At 37.3% G+C, this 18,373-nt stretch overlaps 1 protein-coding gene across 2 annotated transcripts in view; it reads left to right on the top strand.

The window, feature by feature from the left end:
• DCTN4 (dynactin subunit 4) overlaps positions 1 to 18,373 on the top strand; it is a 110,827-nt gene that overhangs the window by 8,674 nt on the left and 83,780 nt on the right. For both annotated transcript variants that reach the window (XM_053718669.1, XM_053718668.1), the window contains exons 2-4: positions 4,092 to 4,162; positions 5,281 to 5,459; positions 18,324 to 18,367. In XM_053718669.1, coding sequence (XP_053574644.1) covers positions 4,092 to 4,162; positions 5,281 to 5,459; positions 18,324 to 18,367 — 294 coding nt within the window. The remainder of the gene's footprint in view (positions 1 to 4,091; positions 4,163 to 5,280; positions 5,460 to 18,323; positions 18,368 to 18,373) is intronic.

The raw sequence follows: 18,373 nt of genomic DNA, 5'->3' as shown, positions 1-18,373 counted from the left end.
TTTGTTTGAGCAGAATCGGCTCTTGAGAGCTGTGTGTGAACCCTTGATCAGATGTAAATTCCCTAAATGAAAACTAAAACTAAATATTACTTTTATTTTTTGTAACAATTTTTAACATCTATTATGGGGGACACTGTCTTGTAAATTTAATCAGAGGGGAGACCCACCACCTAAGACTTTTCAAAACACCTGCTCTATATGAATCATGAAAATTTACGTTTGACTTTCATGTCTATTTTTAAGGCCGGGCATTCATTATTGCCATAAGTATTTCTTGAGGCCTATAATGTCATGAAGCCCTTATGTGATCTGTGGGAACTCACTCTTTTAATGGAGTTTATGCAGTTTATATCTGTGATAAGGGGCCCTTATCACCCCTCACTGTAACCCCCCCTCCCCCTAAAAAAATAAATAACAAAGGCCTCATCAGAAATAGGGGATCCAACAATTCAAATAACCCCAAAAGTGGACCAATGCTGCCAGGTGTTTGGCATTCTAATGACAAGTAGGGAATATAGAGGGTGATAAAGTGTTTAAGACGCTAGGGTCACTGCTTGTAAATTAACAATTTCATATTTAAAACGCCCTCAGTGCTTAATAACAGTGGTTTCTAAGATTTTCTTTAAAAGGACAGTGTACACTAATTTTCATATAACTGTATGTAAAAGACACTACTATAAAGAAGAATATGCACAGATACTGATCTAAACTTAGAAAAGGTAGTTGGAAAGCCCACTGCAAGTGGGAAATATCAGACACCCCTCCCCCTTCATATGAAAAGACAGGAGTTAGGTATCTGTCGGTATTCTCCTAAAACTTTGGGGCTTGGTTAGGAGTCTGAAAATCAGAGCAATGTTATTTAAAAATAAGCAAAACTATATATTTAAAAAAAACTTTATGGGCTATATAAATAGATCATCTCTACAAAACATTTATGCAAAGAATAAATGAGTGTATGATGTCCCTTTTTAAAGGACCAGTAAATACAGTAGATTTGCATTTACAACAAATGCGTGATAAAGGCAATGCAATAGCATTCATTCTGAACTTCAAATGAGTAGTAGATTTGTATTTTTTTATGACACATTTCAAAGTTATATCTATTTCCATTCCCCCCCCTGTATCATGTGACAGTCATCAGCCAATCACGAATGCATATATTCTATGAATTCTTGCACATGCTCAGTAGGAGCATGAATTCAGAGAATTTCATGCAATTTTAAACAACTTTGCATTTATTTCTATCATATTTTGTTCTTTTGATAACCTTTGTTGAAGAGTATATCTAGATAGGCTCAGGAGCTGCTGATTGGTGGCTGCACATGTATGCCGCTTGTTGGCTCACCCATGTGCATTGCTGTTTCTTCAACAAAAGATACTAAGAGAAGGAAGCAAAATAGATAATACAAGTAATTTGGAAAGTTGTTTAAAATCGTATTCTCTATGTAAAGGATAAAAGGAAAAAATTGTTTCATGTCCCTTTTTAAAATTGGTTCTAAATCCACAGCCCTGATGTACATATTCTTTTTCAAAAAGAATACTAAGACAACAAAGAGAATTTGACAATAGAAGTTAATTTAATGGTGTCTTAAATTTGTGTGCTCTGTCTGAATCATGCAAGGTTGCTTTGGCTTACCTTTCTCTTGTAAGTGTCCCATTTAGTAAGATTACATAATTAACAAATATTTAGCAACAATCATAATTTGTAGAACAGGCTATTTTTATCATTTTATAATTTACTATAAAAAAATAAATAAACACTGATATTGGTCAGGAATCCCTGAATAATCCTTCACATGTATATATTTTTCTTTAGTAGACAAAGCAAAGTATTGATTTAGGCCCATTTTGGTATATTTTATGCCGCCATTTCACCGCAAAATGCGATCAAATAAAAATAATTGATCACTTTTTCACAAACTTTAGGTTTCTCACTGAAATTATTTACAAACAGCTTGTGCAATCATGGCACAAATGGTTGTAAATGCTTCCCTGGGATCCCCTTTGTTCAGAAATAGCAGACATATATGGCTTTGGCATTGCTTTTTGGTAATTAGAAGGCTGCTAAATGCCGCTGCGCACCACACTTGTATTATACCCAGCAGTGAAGGGGTTAATTAGGTAGCTTGTAGGGTTAATTATAGCTTTAGTGTAGAGATCAGCCTCCCACCTGACGCATCCCACCCCCTGATCCCTCTCAAACAGCTCCCTTCCCTTCCTTACCCCACAATTGTCACCGTCATCTTTAGTACTGGCAGAAAGTCTGCCAGTACTAAAATAAAAGTTTTTTTTTTTTTTTTTTTTAAATATATATTATGCAGTGTAGGATCCCCCTAAGCCCCCAACCTCACTGATCCACCTCCCCCTCCCTCAAACTCCTTGCCTCAACATTGAGGCATCGCTGCAATACCCTGGAAGCGATCATGATCGCTTCCAGTGCTTGAAACCCCAAATTAGATGATAGGAGCAAATTGAAAAGTTGTTTAAAATGACATGCTCTTTCCAAATTATCACAGAGAAAATTTGGGTTTCATCTCCCTTTCATGGTCATACTAAAGCTACAGGATACAAAGGCCCTTTCCTGTTTCAGCATGACTGCCCATGTGCACAAAGCAAGGTCCACGAAGACATGATTTGACAAGTTTGGTGTGGAGAACTCAAGTGTCATTCGCAGAGCTTTGACCTCCAATCTCATTGAACACCTTTGGGATGAATTGGAACTCCAATGGGGGCCATTCACGTCCATTCAGCCAAAAGAGCATTTGTGAGGTCAGACACTGAAACTAGACAAGAACGGCTCGCAGCTTGCGTTCCAGTTCATCATAAATGCTCATTTGGCTGAATGGACACAAATTCCAACAGACTTACTCCAAAATATTGTGGAAAGCCTTCCCAGAAGAGTTGCGGCTGTTGTAGTGGAGGGGGGGGGGGGGCAACTCCATATTAATGCTTATTGTTTTCGAATGGGATTGCCAACAAGCTCCTATAAGTGTGATGGTCAGGTGTCCACATACTTTTGGCCATAACGTATTTTCCATGCTTCATATGGTGCATGTATGAGCCAAGGGGCTTGGTAAAATATTATGTGCAGTTAATCAGTCCCGGCCTTATGTTTGTGTTGTATAGCATCCTACTAAACATTTGCTACACTTTAACAGTTTTGGGGGAGTGGTTCAAAATATTAGGGCCAACCAAAAAGTACTAGATTTTTTTTTTTTGGACAATTGTTTATAAGAGGAACAGCATATTTTCCCCCCTAGTATTAGTATAACATGATAATTCAATGCTAATGTGTGGGTTTTTTTTTTTGTATTGCAATGTTTATCACAAATATCAAACAATGTAAAGCTGATCAATGAGAATACCTCTGAATTAAATGGCAATTCTTTCTACATGCATACGTTTATATTACACTGCTGGTGGACTTACACTCTATACATTTTACTTGTACATTTGGTGAGATGGATAACATTTATGTATTTCTCTAACATTATCTTAACTTCTTACTACTAAATTGTTGTATTACTCTACATCTATCTACATGCAAATAGGTATGTAGTTGGCTGCTTAATATCCTTATTGGGTGCTAAATTGGAAACAAATGTCACCTGCTTTTAGTCGTATCATTTATGTAAAATATCTTTTCAAATATGCTGGTGATAACTTATTTCTTCTCTTCATCTTTGCTAAAAACGGCAGGTGATCAAGTTTCTATCAAAAGCCTATCTGCTAGATTTTTTTTCCAAACAATAATTCCAGTAGTAGCTTTGTAAAGAACACACAATTTCTTCCATATTCTGTTACCGTAATATGTTAAATACTTTTCTGTGATTACACTGAAAACATCAGAGGGCTTGGTATGCTATCTGTTGATATGCTGGTAAATACATATACTCTTATAATGCAATTTTCCACTACAGTTACCACTGTAAACATTTATATATTCCAGCTGTGTTTTTTATGAGATTGTTTTATCTAATACAAACAAATAGGAGATGTACATCATTTTCCCCCCTCAGATAATCAAATTTCTATGTATTTTATCACAGTATTATACAAATTGTCATTTTGTTTTGTTTTTTCTCTTCAAGGTGGACTCTCACTACTGTCCAAGCTGCTTGGAGAATATGCCATCAGCTGAGGCGAAGTTGAAAAAAAATAGGTTTGTAAATTTTAAACAAGATATATCAAATCCAGCAAGAGAACTAGGACCAAAAGCAACGCTTCTTTCTATACTAAGACTTTGTAGGGTCAAAACTGTGATACATGTTGGAGAGAAAATAGGGTGTAACATAGTGCATTAACCAAGCCAAAATATGTATAGTATAATATATATATATATATATATATATATATATATATATATATATATATATATATATATATTTAAGACAAAAAATGTGTGTTCATATACCTGTCACCGAAATGTTGAGCATCAGCAATTTGTCATCATAAAGTGCATATATATTTATGTTCCCTATATGTTGCAAAACTAATGCTTTCAAGATAGACATAAGCATACCTGGATATACCTTTTTAGCCACACACCCTATTAATGCATCCCAAATAGTAGGGATGTCACTACATACTATTTACACTAAAAAACCTAAAGAAAACACCTATAGACTACACTGTTTACTGTCCATGGTGAAAGCTAAGTACTTGTATTTATGATTATACCACCTGTACAAAGAGAAATTTATCATTGTATAGCTACTAGAAGGTGCACTCTCACAAATTAAGTTCAAATGCCAGGATTCTGAATAGGATAAGTACATAAAAAATCAGCACTCACTGGGCTTGAAAAAAGATGCAGCAAGTGCCTTTTTATTCAGTGACATTTTGGGGAATACACCCCTTCATCAGACCAACAGGCATACAGTGAAAAGCAAACATTTATACTCTATTAGAAGTGAGTATAAATGTTTGCTTTTCACTGTATGCATGTTGATCTGATGAAGGGGTGTATTCTCCGAAACATCACTGAATAAAAGGCTTGCTGCACCTTTTTTTTTCAAGCCCAGTGAGTGCTGATTTTTCTGAACCTGGATATATTTATAACATTTTGGATATGTTTTACTACTATACCATTAGTAAATATTCTTTTTCTCATTATGGTGTGCACAAATGATGCATTCAATTACATTTTATTAGGGGAGACTTTAATGGTGTTAGCTTTGCCATGATTCATGGATTAGTCTCCTGTTTAATGTATTTTTTGTATTGTATGGGGAATAAAATGTTACATAATTCTTTTTCTTTCATTTCTTTATTGATCAGATGTGCTAACTGTTTTGACTGCCCTTGCTGCATGCACACACTTTCAACCCGGGCAACTAGCATACCAGCTCCACTTCCAGATGACCCAGCTAAAACTACCATGAAGAAAGCATACTACCTTGCCTGTGGCTTTTGCCGTTGGACCTCCAGGGATGTTGGCATGGCTGATAAGTCAGTGGGTAAGTACTCATACATTGCATGAGAGCAGTCAGTTATTTCAGTTGTAATCAGTAATACTAAAATATTTTTCCTGTAAGACTAATGGAAGAAAATTGATCTGTTTAGAGATTTAATCACCTTCCTTGACTTTGCCTATATGCATTAAGAGATAAAGCCAACATACTGGAAGTGCAAATACAATATTAAATGTACTGGTGCCACTTCAAGAAAACAAACTAATTAGTTAATGGAATACCTCTGAGCACTCTTTACTTCTTACATAGACATATAATCCGTAATGGTAGTAAAACCACTAAAATGGTAATTTACACTAAATAACTCCTTTTTATTCATTTATTTGCTTAGACATTTTGCTTCATCTAAGCTAAGCTAAATCCATTTATGAAATTACATAGCACAAATGCACCCAAACTCTGTTCCTGTTGACCATAAACAGGACAGTATTGTATTTTGCATGGCTTTATGTATATAACTGAACCAACAATAGACTTTAGTAACGTGAGACACAGATCATGTATTCCAAACAGCAGTGTTCATGGATTGAAATACTTTATTTAGTAAGGGATACCACTTATAAACGCACAGTGGTCCATGAGCATATTCTTCTTTCATCAGGTGAACAATACCATAGTAAATAACTCTGCCCACCTATGAGAAGGAAACTGAGTAGTATACACATTTAAATTGTCAAATTCACTCCTACATACTAGACAATGAATCTGAATGTACAATTTTTTTTATTTTTTTTTTCCCTTTAAATAGTTTTATTAAGATTCACGGTAAGGCATACAATAGTAAAATATCAATACATATTATACAAATAAATGATTCCAAAACATCAAGTTATAAACAGTTGGGAGATCAAAACAAGTAAGCTATGCCTATCAGACTATATACCCTCTAAAGAGCTATAAGGCCACTCTTGGACCTTGAAAAGATATAAAGATAATCAGTAAGGAAGGTAACTGAAAACAGCTCAAGACCACTCACGGGTCTCAACTAGCAAATCTTATTTTTTGTTTTAAGGGAAGGGATTATGAAGTAGACAAACATATAAAGGAATGGTAAAAATGATATACATGTTCCATACTTATGGTCTAGTATAGGTAAAAACTAGTTAATGACAATATATGGATATGACACATTTATAGTCTATTACAAATAGAAATTAGCTTTATGGCATTCCAAAATATAAAAACCTAATTTTTCCGTCTTTTTGTTCAGAACCAGCTGGGCCTCTCTTGGGCCCCTGAACCCTTATGGAGATAAACAACAAAGGGTGGAAAATATGAGACCACTTTTGGGCCTTTATAAAACTAAACATAGACATATATAAAATTACATGTGGTTTGAACTGAAATTTCACCAGATAGGAGAGCATACATCATAGTTATAGTCTAGCATACAGAAAACTCGATTTATAACAATCAAAAGGTGTGACACATACTATTATCAACTAGCACTAACAACTGGGCTATATTGATGTACAAGGGGTACATGTAATAAAATTAAGTAGGGTTACTGATTGCAGTATATAATTAAGTCCTAGTAGACTGGTATTCATTACCAGGCACAAAGATGCGGGGCCTTTGGGAACTTATATGGCCATAATTTATTGCCCACACCTCCAGAGGGGGGTGAGGGAGGTCCATGAGGCTTTGTAGGCCAATAGTCTATGGGGAGTTATATTATTCTAACGGTGTGACACATTCTAACTAATATGGGATGCTATAACACTGCAGCATACAGTATAGTGCAACATAATGGGAAATCAGAATACAGTTCTTTCAAATACCCGTCTATTACATCTCTAAGTAGCCCTGCCTATGACTCATTATTTGCCTAATTAAAATAACAAGCGTCTGTATTTAAAGTCACACGATGACGTTAAGATTGTGAACTATAAGCATCTGTATATGAAAACAAGCTCCCTAGTAAAAGCAAACAGGTATGAACCAAAATCCCATAAACCCACCTTGTGAACATAAAATAGAATTACACCAAAGTATAAATATATAGTGGGCAAGTGGAAGCAGTACGCAATGTATAACCGTAAACCAAACTATAAATCTTGAATCTAAGTAGAGGTTCTTCCAGGAAGGTCCGATATTATGTCACCCAAATTAATACATCGTTAAGGGTTTTGTTCAGCCAACACCTATTCTGTAGGCTATGCAACTCACTGTAGCAGCAGTCCGGACGGCAAATGTCTCAGTTGGAAACCGCAAGGGCCTTACCCCAGTGCTGACTTGCGTGGATTGTGGCAGGTAATGTTAGGAAAGTTGTAAACCCAGTGTCCGTTCACCTCTCAGGGCTTTAACCCCAGCAGGTGGGTTGCATATTTGAGCGTGCTTCAACATAACTGCCAAATGAATGGATTTGTGAGCTGAGCGGCATGTAGTGCTGGAATCCATTTCCCCTGTCAGAGGCGAGTTGTCATTTAGCGCCATGTGGTCAGCGTCTCTCTGGTTAGCCCTATCGACCTTCTCTTTACTTGTACTGGCAGCATAATCAGAAATAACGGTCCAGACAGACATATGTCCCCATCTTCTAGTTTTTGCAGGCCGTTATAGAATGCAGGCAGCTGATGCTGGGGCCCCAAAGCGTTGCATCTACCTTCTTTCATCGGAGAGTGGGCTGTTTGTAGATCAGCCTTGTCGACCTCCGGTTTAATCAATGCCATTCGTAACTGTTCTATACATTCAGCCTGAAAAGCATCAAAAAGGCTACACAGCTCCTCTACAAGACATATAGCCGGCTTCATGCTGGAGCAATTGATCTCTTGAATACACCACAGGATATTGTAGATAGTAGCGAAATATCTGGGTGACAGTAAGGTTAGTGCGTATCTCGCTCCACAATAGCACCGTTACCTATAAATACTTATGTCCATGGGTGAGAAAGACAGAAGTTATTGCCATAGCGTTTCAGCAGCTACGTATCAATAGATTGGGACAGCACATTCGGCTGTTATTCCTGACACATCAGGACTTAGGGAGGGTGAATGAGGAGCCAGGTCTGTTAGGCCTCCGCTGCATTCCTCATCTATTCCGGTCTGCTTGGCTGGAATCCAAAGTTAAAAAGCACAGAAATCCGCTTTTCAGATATTAATCTACAGGACAGTTGTAATTCCAGGCTTGGATTTTAAGTTTGTGAAGCGATAGGCAACGGATCTATCAGCTCCCGGATTCAGCTAAAGTTAAAAGCAGCCATCTTGGTCGGTGTTCGGACCCGCCCCCGTGAATGTACAAATTTTAATGTTAAATAAGAATATATATTGTATTAAAATATGGACCAGCTGAACAATCATGCCGTAGCACTTCAAAGCACCAATACATTATTTGGCTGTTCACTTTAAACAGCACTTTACTCTGGATGCACTGTTTATAAGGTAAACTTACACAGTGCAACCAGAGCACAGCACTGTTTGAAGAGAACAGCCTAATGTGGAGCAGTGCTGCAAAGTTAAATCGCTAACAGTTCCTGCATGTGTCGTGTTCTTTCTGCAGACATGCTGCATTTTCTGCGATGACGTCTCAGATCACTGCATGTTCTTCCTTGGGGCCGTAATGTAGTGAATTTTCCATATTGTTCAGTTATGGAACAGACCCATATGTACATAATTCTACTTCATGTGTTGCTATGATGTACACGAGAGCAAGGAAGTTTTATACTTCCAGTTAATCAACTTCTTAACATTCAGAGGGACCACTTCTCCTTTTCAAGTATCTGCCTCCTTCACCATCTTGGCTGTATTTTCCTTTATATTCTACGTCTCAACTTCTCCTAGGGCAGGGCTACATTTTAAAAAGTTTTAAAATGGGAAGGGTGTCAACTGGACATATCTGAATAGTTTCTGCTGTCTCCAAGTTACTTTAATAATAACTCTAATACAGTATAAAGAATTGTACTTTGTGGGCTTTAACTCTATGCAGAAAGAAATGGATTTATTAGCATAATTTTTATTATTTTTATGTAAAAAAAAAAGAAGTTTTGTATTGTGCCCATCTAAAACAAGGATAAAAGCAAAATCTACATTGTCAAACAATATAACTGGTTAGCATGCACATGGTGTAGAGAATAAAACAATAAACATTTTATATTAACATTGACTTTCTCTTTTTACAAAAAAAATGACTAGCATCATTCTAATCAGTTTGGTAAATTTCTTGTAGGCCTTGTGTACATGTTCTGATTTAAAGGGATATGTAACCCAACATTTTAAACAACTTTCTAATTTATTCCCATTCTATTATCAAATGTTGTTTTTCGTTCTCTTGGTGTCTTTTGTTGAAAAGCAGGGAGTATGCTTAAAGGGATAGTAAACACCAAACATGTTGTTTAAAAAGATAATCCCTTTATTTACCATTCCCCAGTTTTGCATAACGAACACGGTTATAAAAATATACTTATTACCTCTGTAATTACCTTGTACCTATGTATCTAATCTTCTGCAGAATGAACAACCGGCTCAATAACATTGTGTTAGCCTGTTCTAAGGCGATTAACCACCTGGGTGCAGCTTCGTTTAGCCCAGTAATTCTTTTCAGAGTAGAACTTTCCTGTAGTTTATCAGTCTGATCCCCCCTATTAGTCAGTCCAGCGCCGAAATACCAGGCAATTCCTCTCTGAACAAGGAACACAGCAACCCCAGACGATCGTTTCGTCCTTCATTGGGCCTCGTCAGTGAGGTGTAGCAGTATTCCTCTAAGCACACTGAGCAAGGAGTCCACATCTGGTTGCCCCTTTTTCCCATAGGGAGACTAAATACACACAGAGAGAAGCACACTCACAGGAACGAACAACCGGCTCAGTAGTATTGTTAGCCTATTCTATGGCGATTTACCACCTGGGTGCAACTTCTTTTAGCCTAGTGTTTTTCACAGAGTAGAACTTTCCTGTAGTATATCAGTCTTATCCCACCTATTACGGTCAGTCCAGCACTGAAATACCAGGCAACACCTCACTGACGAGGCACAATGAAGGCCAAAACGATTGTCTGGGGTTGCTGTGTTTCTTGTTCAGAAAGGAATTGCCTGGTATTTCGGCGCTGGACTGACCGTAATAGGCGGGATCAGACTGATATACTACAGGTTCTACTCTGTGAAAAGCATTACTGGTCTAAAAGAAGTTGAACCCAGGTGGTAAATCGCCATAGAACAGGCTAAAAAGGTATGGAGCTGGTTGTTCATTCCTGTGAGTGCACTTCTCTCTGTGTGTATCTACCTAGGTTTAGCTTTCAACTAAGAATACCAAGAGAACAGAGCAAATTTGATGATAAATGTAAATTAGAAAGTTTCTTAAAATTACATGCCCTATTTGAATCATCAAACTTTAATTTGGACTTTACTATCCCTTTTTAAGAGCCTGCCTATTTCTGGAGCACTATTTGGCAGCAGTTTTGCAAGAATGTTATCTATTTGTAAGAGCACTAGATGGCAGCACTATTTCCTGCCATGTAATGCTCCAGATGCCTATCTAGGTATCTCTTCAACAAAGAATATCACAAGAACAAAGCAAATTTGTTAACAGAAGTAAATTGGAAACTTTTTTTTGTTTCATATGGTATGCTGTGAATCACAAAAACATAATTTATGTAAGAACTTACCTGATAAATTAATTTCTTTCATATTGGCAAGAGTCCATGAGCTAGTGACATATGGGATATACAATCCTACCAGGAGGGGCAAAGTTTCCCAAACCTCAAAATGCCTATAAATACACCCCTCACCACACCCACAATTCAGTTTAACGAATAGCCAAGCAGTGGGGTGATGAAGAAAGGAGTAGAAAGCATCAACAAAGGAAATTTGGAAATAATTGTGCTTTATACAAAAAATCATAACCACCATAAAAAGGGTGGGCCTCATGGACTCTTGCCAATATGAAAGAAATGAATTTATCAGGTAAGTTCTTACATAAATTATGTTTTCTTTCATGTAATTGGCAAGAGTCCATGAGCTAGTGACATATGGGATATCAATACCGAAGATGTGGAGTCTTCCACTCAAGAGTCACTAGAGAGGGAGGGAATAAAATAAAAACAGCCATATACCGCTGAAAAAATTAATCCACAACCCAAAAAATAGTTTATTTTCATTTTTGAAAGACAAAAACTTAAATCAAAAGCAGAAGAATCAAACTGAAACAGCTGCCTGAAGAACCTTTCTACCAAAAACTGCTTCCAAAGAAGCAAATACATAAAAACGGTAGAATTTAGTAAATGTATGCAAAGAGGACCATGTCGCTGCTTTGCAAATCTGATCAACTGAAGCTTCATTCTTAAAAGCCCACGAAGTGGAGACTGATCTAGTAGAATGAGCTAAAATTCTCTGAGGCGGGGCTCGACCCGATTCCAAATAAGCTTGAAATCTTTAGTAGCTCCAACATAATATTTCAAAGCTCTCACCACATCCAAAGAATGTAAGGATCTTTCCAAAGGATTCCTAGGATTAGGACACAAGGAAGGGCAACAATTTCTCTACTAATGTTGTTAGAATTCACAACCTTAGGAAAAAATTCAAATGAAGTCCGCAAAACCGCCTTATCCTGATGAAAAATCAGAAAGATTCACAAGAAAGAGCAGATAGCTCAGAAACTCTTCTAGCAGAAGAGATAACCAAAAAGAACAACACTTTCCAAGAAAGTAGTTAAATGTCCAAAGAATGCATAGGCTCAACTGGAGAAGCCTGTAAAGCCTTCAGAACCAAATTAAGACTCCAAGGAGGAGAAATTGATTTAATGACAGGCTTAATACGAACTAAAGCCTGTACAAAACAGTGTATATCAGGAAGTATAACAATCTTTCTGTGAAATAAAACAGAAAGAGAGAAGATTTGTCCTTCAAGGAACTTGCAGACAAAACCTTATCCAAACCATCCTGAAGAAACTGAAAAATTCTAGGAATTCTAAAAGAATGCCAGGAGAATTTATGAGAAGAACACCATGAAATGTAAGTCTTCCAAACTCTATAATAAATCTTCCTAGAGACTGATTTACAAGCTTGAAACATAGTATCAATCACTGAGTCAGAGAAACCTCTATGACTTGGTACTAAGCGTTCAATTTCCATACCTTCAAATTTAATGATTTGAGATCCTGATGGAAAAACGGACCTTGAGATAGTAGGTCTGGCCGTAACGGAAGTGGCCAAGGCGGGCAACTGGACATCCGAACCAGTTCCGCATACCAAAACCTGTGTGGCCATGCTGGCGCTACCAGCAACACAAATGATTGTTCCATGATGATTTTGGAAATCACTCTTGGAAGGAGAACTAGAGGCGGGAAGATATAAGCAGGATGAAAACACCAAGAAAGTATCAGCGCATCCACTGCTTCCGCCTGAACATCCCTGGACCTGGATAGGTATGTGGGACGTTTCTTGTTTAGATGAGAGGCCATGAGATCTATCTCTGGAAGACCCCATATCTGAACAATCTGAGAAAAAACATCTGGATGGAGAGACCACTCCCCTGGATGTAAAGTCTGGCGGCTGAGATAATTCGCTTCCCAATTGTCTACACCTGGGATATGCACCGCAGAGATTAGACAGGAGCTCGATTCCGCCCAAACAAGTATTCAAGATACTTCTTCATAGCTTGGAGACTGTGAGTCCCACCCTGATGATTGACATATGCCACTGTTGTGAAAATGTCTGTCTGAAAACAAATGAACGGTTCTCTCTTAACAGAGGCCAAAACTAAAGAGCTCTGAGAATTGCACAGAGTGCAATCTCCTCTTGAAATTTCCAAACCCCTTGTGCTGTCAGAGATCCTCAAACAGCTCCCCAACCTGAAAGACTCGCATCTGTTGTGATCACAGTCCAGGTTGGCCAAACAAAAGAAGCCCCTTGAACTAAACGATGGTGATCTATCCACCATGTCAGAGAGTGTCGTACATTGGGATTTAAGGATATTAATTGTGATATCTTTGTATAATCCCTGCACCATTGATTCAGCATACAAAGCTGAAGAGGTCTCATGTGAAAATGAGCAAAGGGGATCGCGTCCGATGCTGCAGTCATGAGACCTAAAACTTCCATGCACATAGCCACTGAAGGGAATGACTGAGACAGAAGGTGCCGGCAGGCTGCAACCAATTTTAAACGTCTCTTGTCTGTTAGAGACAGAGTCATGGACACTGAATCTATCTGGAAGCCTAAAAAGGTGACCTTTGTCTGAGGAATCAAGAAACTATTCGGTAAATTGATCCTCCAACCATGTTTCCGAAGAAACAACACTAGTTGACTCGTGTGAGATTCTGCAGTACGTAAAGACTGAGCTAGTACCAAGATAACGTCCAAATAAGGAAACACCGCAATACCCTGTTCTCTGATTACAGAGAGTAGGACACCCAGAACCTTTGAAAAGATTCTTGGAGCGGTTGCTAGGCCAAATGGAAGAGCAACAAATTGGTAAAGCTTGTCTAGAAAAGAGAATCTCAGAAACTGATAATGTTCTGGATGAATCAGAATATGAAGGTATGCATCCTGCAAGTCTATTGTGGACATATAATGTCCTCGCTGAACAAAAGGCAGAATAGTCCTTATAGTCACCATCCTGAAAGTTGGTACTCTTACATAACGATTCAAAATTTTCAGATCCAAAACTAGTCTGAATAAATATTCCTTCTTTGGGACAATCAATAGCTTTGAATAAAACCCCAAACCTTGTTCCAGAAGAGGAACTGGCATGATTACCCCTGAAGACTCCAGGTCTGAAACACACTTCAGGAAAGCCTGAGCTTTTACTGGATTTACTGGGATATGTGAGAGAAAAAATCTTCTCACAGGAGGTCTTACTCTGAATCCTATTCGATACCCTAGAGAGACAATGCTCTGAATCCATTGATTTTGAACAGAAATTATCCAAATATCCTTGAAAAACCTTAATCTGCCCCCTACCAGCTGAGCTGGAATGAGGACCGCACCTTCATGCGGACTTAGGGGCTGACTTTGGTTTCCTAAAAGGCTTGGATTTATTCCAATTTGAGGAAGGCTTCCAATTGGAGGCATATTCCTTGGGGGGAGGATTGAGTTTTTGTTCCTTATTCTGACGAAAGGAACGAAAACGGTTAGAAGCCTTAGATTTACCCTTAGGTTTTTTATCCTGAGGCAGAAAAAAACTCCCTTTCCCCCAGTAACAGTTGAAAATAATAGAATCCAACTGAGAACCAAATAAATTATTACCTTGGAAAGAAAGAGATAGTAATCTAAATTTAGATGTCATATCAGCATTCCAAGATTTAAGCCACAAAGCTCTTCTAGCTAATATAGCTAAAGACATGGATCTAACATCACAAATAAAATGATTAGCATGTTGCAGTAAGCGAATAATGCTAGATATGTCAGAATCCAATTCTTGTTGCGCTAAATTCTCCAACCAGAAGGTTGATGCCACCGCAACATCAGCCAAAGAAATTGCAGGTCTGAGAAGATGACCTGAATATAAATAGGCCTTCCTTAGATAAGATACAAGCTTCCTATCTAAAGGATCCTTAAAGGAAGTACTATCTTCCATAGGAATAGTGGTACGTTTAGCAAGAGTAGAAATAGCCCCATCAACTTTGGGGATTTTTCCCAAAACTCTATAGAATTTGCTGGTAAAGGATACAATTTTTTAAACCTTGAAGAAGGAATAAAAGAAGTACCTGGTTTATTCCATTCCTTAGAAATCATATCAGAAATAGCCTCAGGAATAGAAAAAACCCCTAGAGAAACCACAGGAGGTTTAAAAACAGCATAAAAACGTTTATTAGACTGAACGTCAAGAGGACTGGTTACCTCAATATCCAAAGTAATTAACACTTCATTTAATAAAGAACGCATGTACTCAATTTTAAATAAATAAGTAGATTTGTCAGTGTCAATGTCTGAGGAGGATCTTTTGAATCATTTATTAGAAGGTGGAAATGCAGACAAAGCCTTCAGAATAGAATCAGAAATAAATTCTTTAAAATTTACAGGTATATTATGCACATTAGAAGTTGAAGGAACTGCAACTGGCAATGTACTATTACTGATGGACACATTATCTGCATGTAAAAGTTTATTAAAACAACTATTACAAATGACATTCGTCGATATAAATTCTACAATTTTATAACTAATGCCTTAGCTTTGGTAGAACCGATGTCAGGCAATAATGTTCCAGCAGAAGCTTCTGAGGCAGGATCAAAGTGAGACATCTTGCAAAATGTAAGAGAAAAAACAACATATAAAGCAAAATTATCTATTTCCTTATATGACAGTTTCAGGAATGGGAAAAAATGCAAATAGCATAGCCCTCTGATAGAGAAAAAATCAAGAGGCAAACATCAATGGGGTATTGAAATAATGAAAAAGTTTGGCGCCAAGTATGACGCACAACGTAACTAAACTTTTTTGGCGCCAAAAAATAACCGGAAATGACACACTCGCGTCACTAATGACGCAACCGTGTGAAAGGTCTCGGCGTCAAGTATGACGCCGGAAATGACGAACTTGCGTCAGACGTACTCTTTCGCGCCAAAGAAAATGACGCAATAAAGTTTAGCATTTGTCGCACCTGCGGGCCTAATACCGCCCGCAATTTGTAAGAAGTAGTCAATTGAAAAAAAGACTAAACCCCAGGTAAGAAATAAATTTCATTTTAAAAGATGTTTATATTCCCCAAATATGAAACTGACAGTCTGCAGAAGGAAATACATGAACCTGACTCATGGCAAATATAAGTACAATACATATATTTAGAACTTTATATAAATGCATAAAGTGCCAAACCATAGCTGAGGTGTCTTAAGAAATAAAAAACATACTTACCAAAAGACACCCATCCACATATAGCAGATAGCCAAACCAGTACTAAAACAGTTATTAGTAGAGGTAATGGTAAATTGAGAGTATATCGTCGATCTGAAAAGGGAGGTAGGAGATGAATCTCTACGACCGATAACAGAGAACCTATGAAATAGACCCCCGTTAGGGAAATCATTGTATTCAAATAAGTGATACTCCCTTCACTTCCCTCTGACATTCGCTGTACTCTGAGAGGAATCGGGCTTCAACAATGCTGAGAAGCGCATATCAACGTAGAAATCTTAGCACAAACTTACTTCACCACCTCCATAGGAGGCAAAGTTTGTCAAACTGAATTGTGGGTGTGGTGGGGGGTGTATTTATAGGCATTTTGAGGTTTGGGAAACTTTGCCCCTCCTGGTAGGATTGTATATCCCATATGTCACTAGCTCATGGACTCTTGCCAATTACATGAAAGAGAGAAAATTTTTGGGTTTAATATCCTTTTAATTATCACAGTTTTTTTTATTTTAGTTGTGTTCTCATTCTCAAATTACCGACCAGTTTTTCTGAATCTTTATGGACTAACAACCACCTCCTAAACCCTTGATCTGAGACTCTCCTCATGATTTTCCTTTCTTGCAGACATTGAATCCCCCGTAAAAGGGATACTAAATCCCATTTTTTTTTCATGATTCAGATAGAGCATGCAATTTTAAGCAACTTTCTAATTTACTCCTATTATCAAATTTTTCTTTGTTCTCTTGGTATCTTTATTTGAAAAAGCAGAAATGTAAGCTTAGGAGCCAGCCTATTTTTGGTTCAGAACCTTGGGTTGCACTTGCTGATTGGTGGCTACATTTAGCCACCAGTCAGCAAGCGCTACTCGGGTGCTAAACCAAAAATGGTCCTAAGCTTACATGCCTGCTTTTGAAATAAAGATAGCAAGAGAACGAAGGAAAATTGATAATGGTAGTAAATTAGAAAGTTGCTTAACATTGCATGCTGTATCTGAATCATGAAAGAGAAAATTTTGTTTTAGTATCCCTTTAAGATTCTCTTATAAAATATATAGAAAGTTAAATTTATTATTTTAAGTAGTTTGTAAAGCCTTTCTATTAAGTTTCTATAAAATTGACTAATGAATGCTATTGTTATGTTGAATCCAAAATTCCGGGGAAAAAATATTTCTCATAGTAGCAATATGTTCAAATTAATTTTTACATGAAAAAGTTGTTGTTGTTTTAAAATTGGCAACATTACATATTTTATACCTAGGCATTTTTACTTCTGTTTGTGGCCTTCAGAAATGTATGTAACTTTTTATATATACTAAAGAGACAATTGTGTGATTTGTCCCTATAAAAAAGTTTCCCAGTATATGGTCTGGTTTGAATACATGTTCCCATGTGGCAAATAAGACACTCCCCCCCTCCCCCTTCTTTTGCATATGAAAAGACCCTTTACACAAACAGGAGCAAGCTGGAGAAGGTAGCTGACGGTATTCACATAAAACTTTGGGGCTTGGTTAGGAGTCTGAAAATCAGAGCAATGTTATTTAAAAATAAGTAAAACTATACATTTATTTAAAAAAAAAAAAACTTTATGGACTATATAAATAGATCTACAAAACATTTATGCAAAGAAAAAATGAGTGTATAATGTCCCTTTAATATACTTTTTACCTCTGTGATTACCTTGTATCTGAGCATCTTCTGACAGCCCCCTGATCACATGACTGTTATCTATTGACTTGCATTTAGTACGGTGTTGTGCTAAATCTTAAATAACTCCTTGGGGTGAACACAATGTTATCTATATGGCCCACATGAACTAGCAGTATCCTTTTGTAAAGAGCAAATAAAAAAGCATGTGATAAGAGGCTGTCTATAGTGGCTTAGAAACAGGCAAACATTTAGAGATTTAAATAAAGTTATAAAGTATAAATGTTGGTTGTGCAAAGCTGGGGAATTGGGTAGTAAAGTTCTCTATCTTTTTAAACAGTGTAGCCTGTCCCTTTTTAAAGCTGAACTAGTATGTGCAGCATATGTAAGATGAACAAACCTTACTATGTATGTTTGTTTTACAGCTAGCGGTGGTTGGCAGGAACCTGAAAATCCACACACCCAAAGGGTAAGC

This window comes from Bombina bombina, chromosome 6 (genome assembly GCF_027579735.1).
Source record: "Bombina bombina isolate aBomBom1 chromosome 6, aBomBom1.pri, whole genome shotgun sequence".
Lineage (NCBI taxonomy): Eukaryota > Metazoa > Chordata > Amphibia > Anura > Bombinatoridae > Bombina > Bombina bombina.
This window is presented reverse-complemented; position numbering and strand designations above follow the sequence as displayed.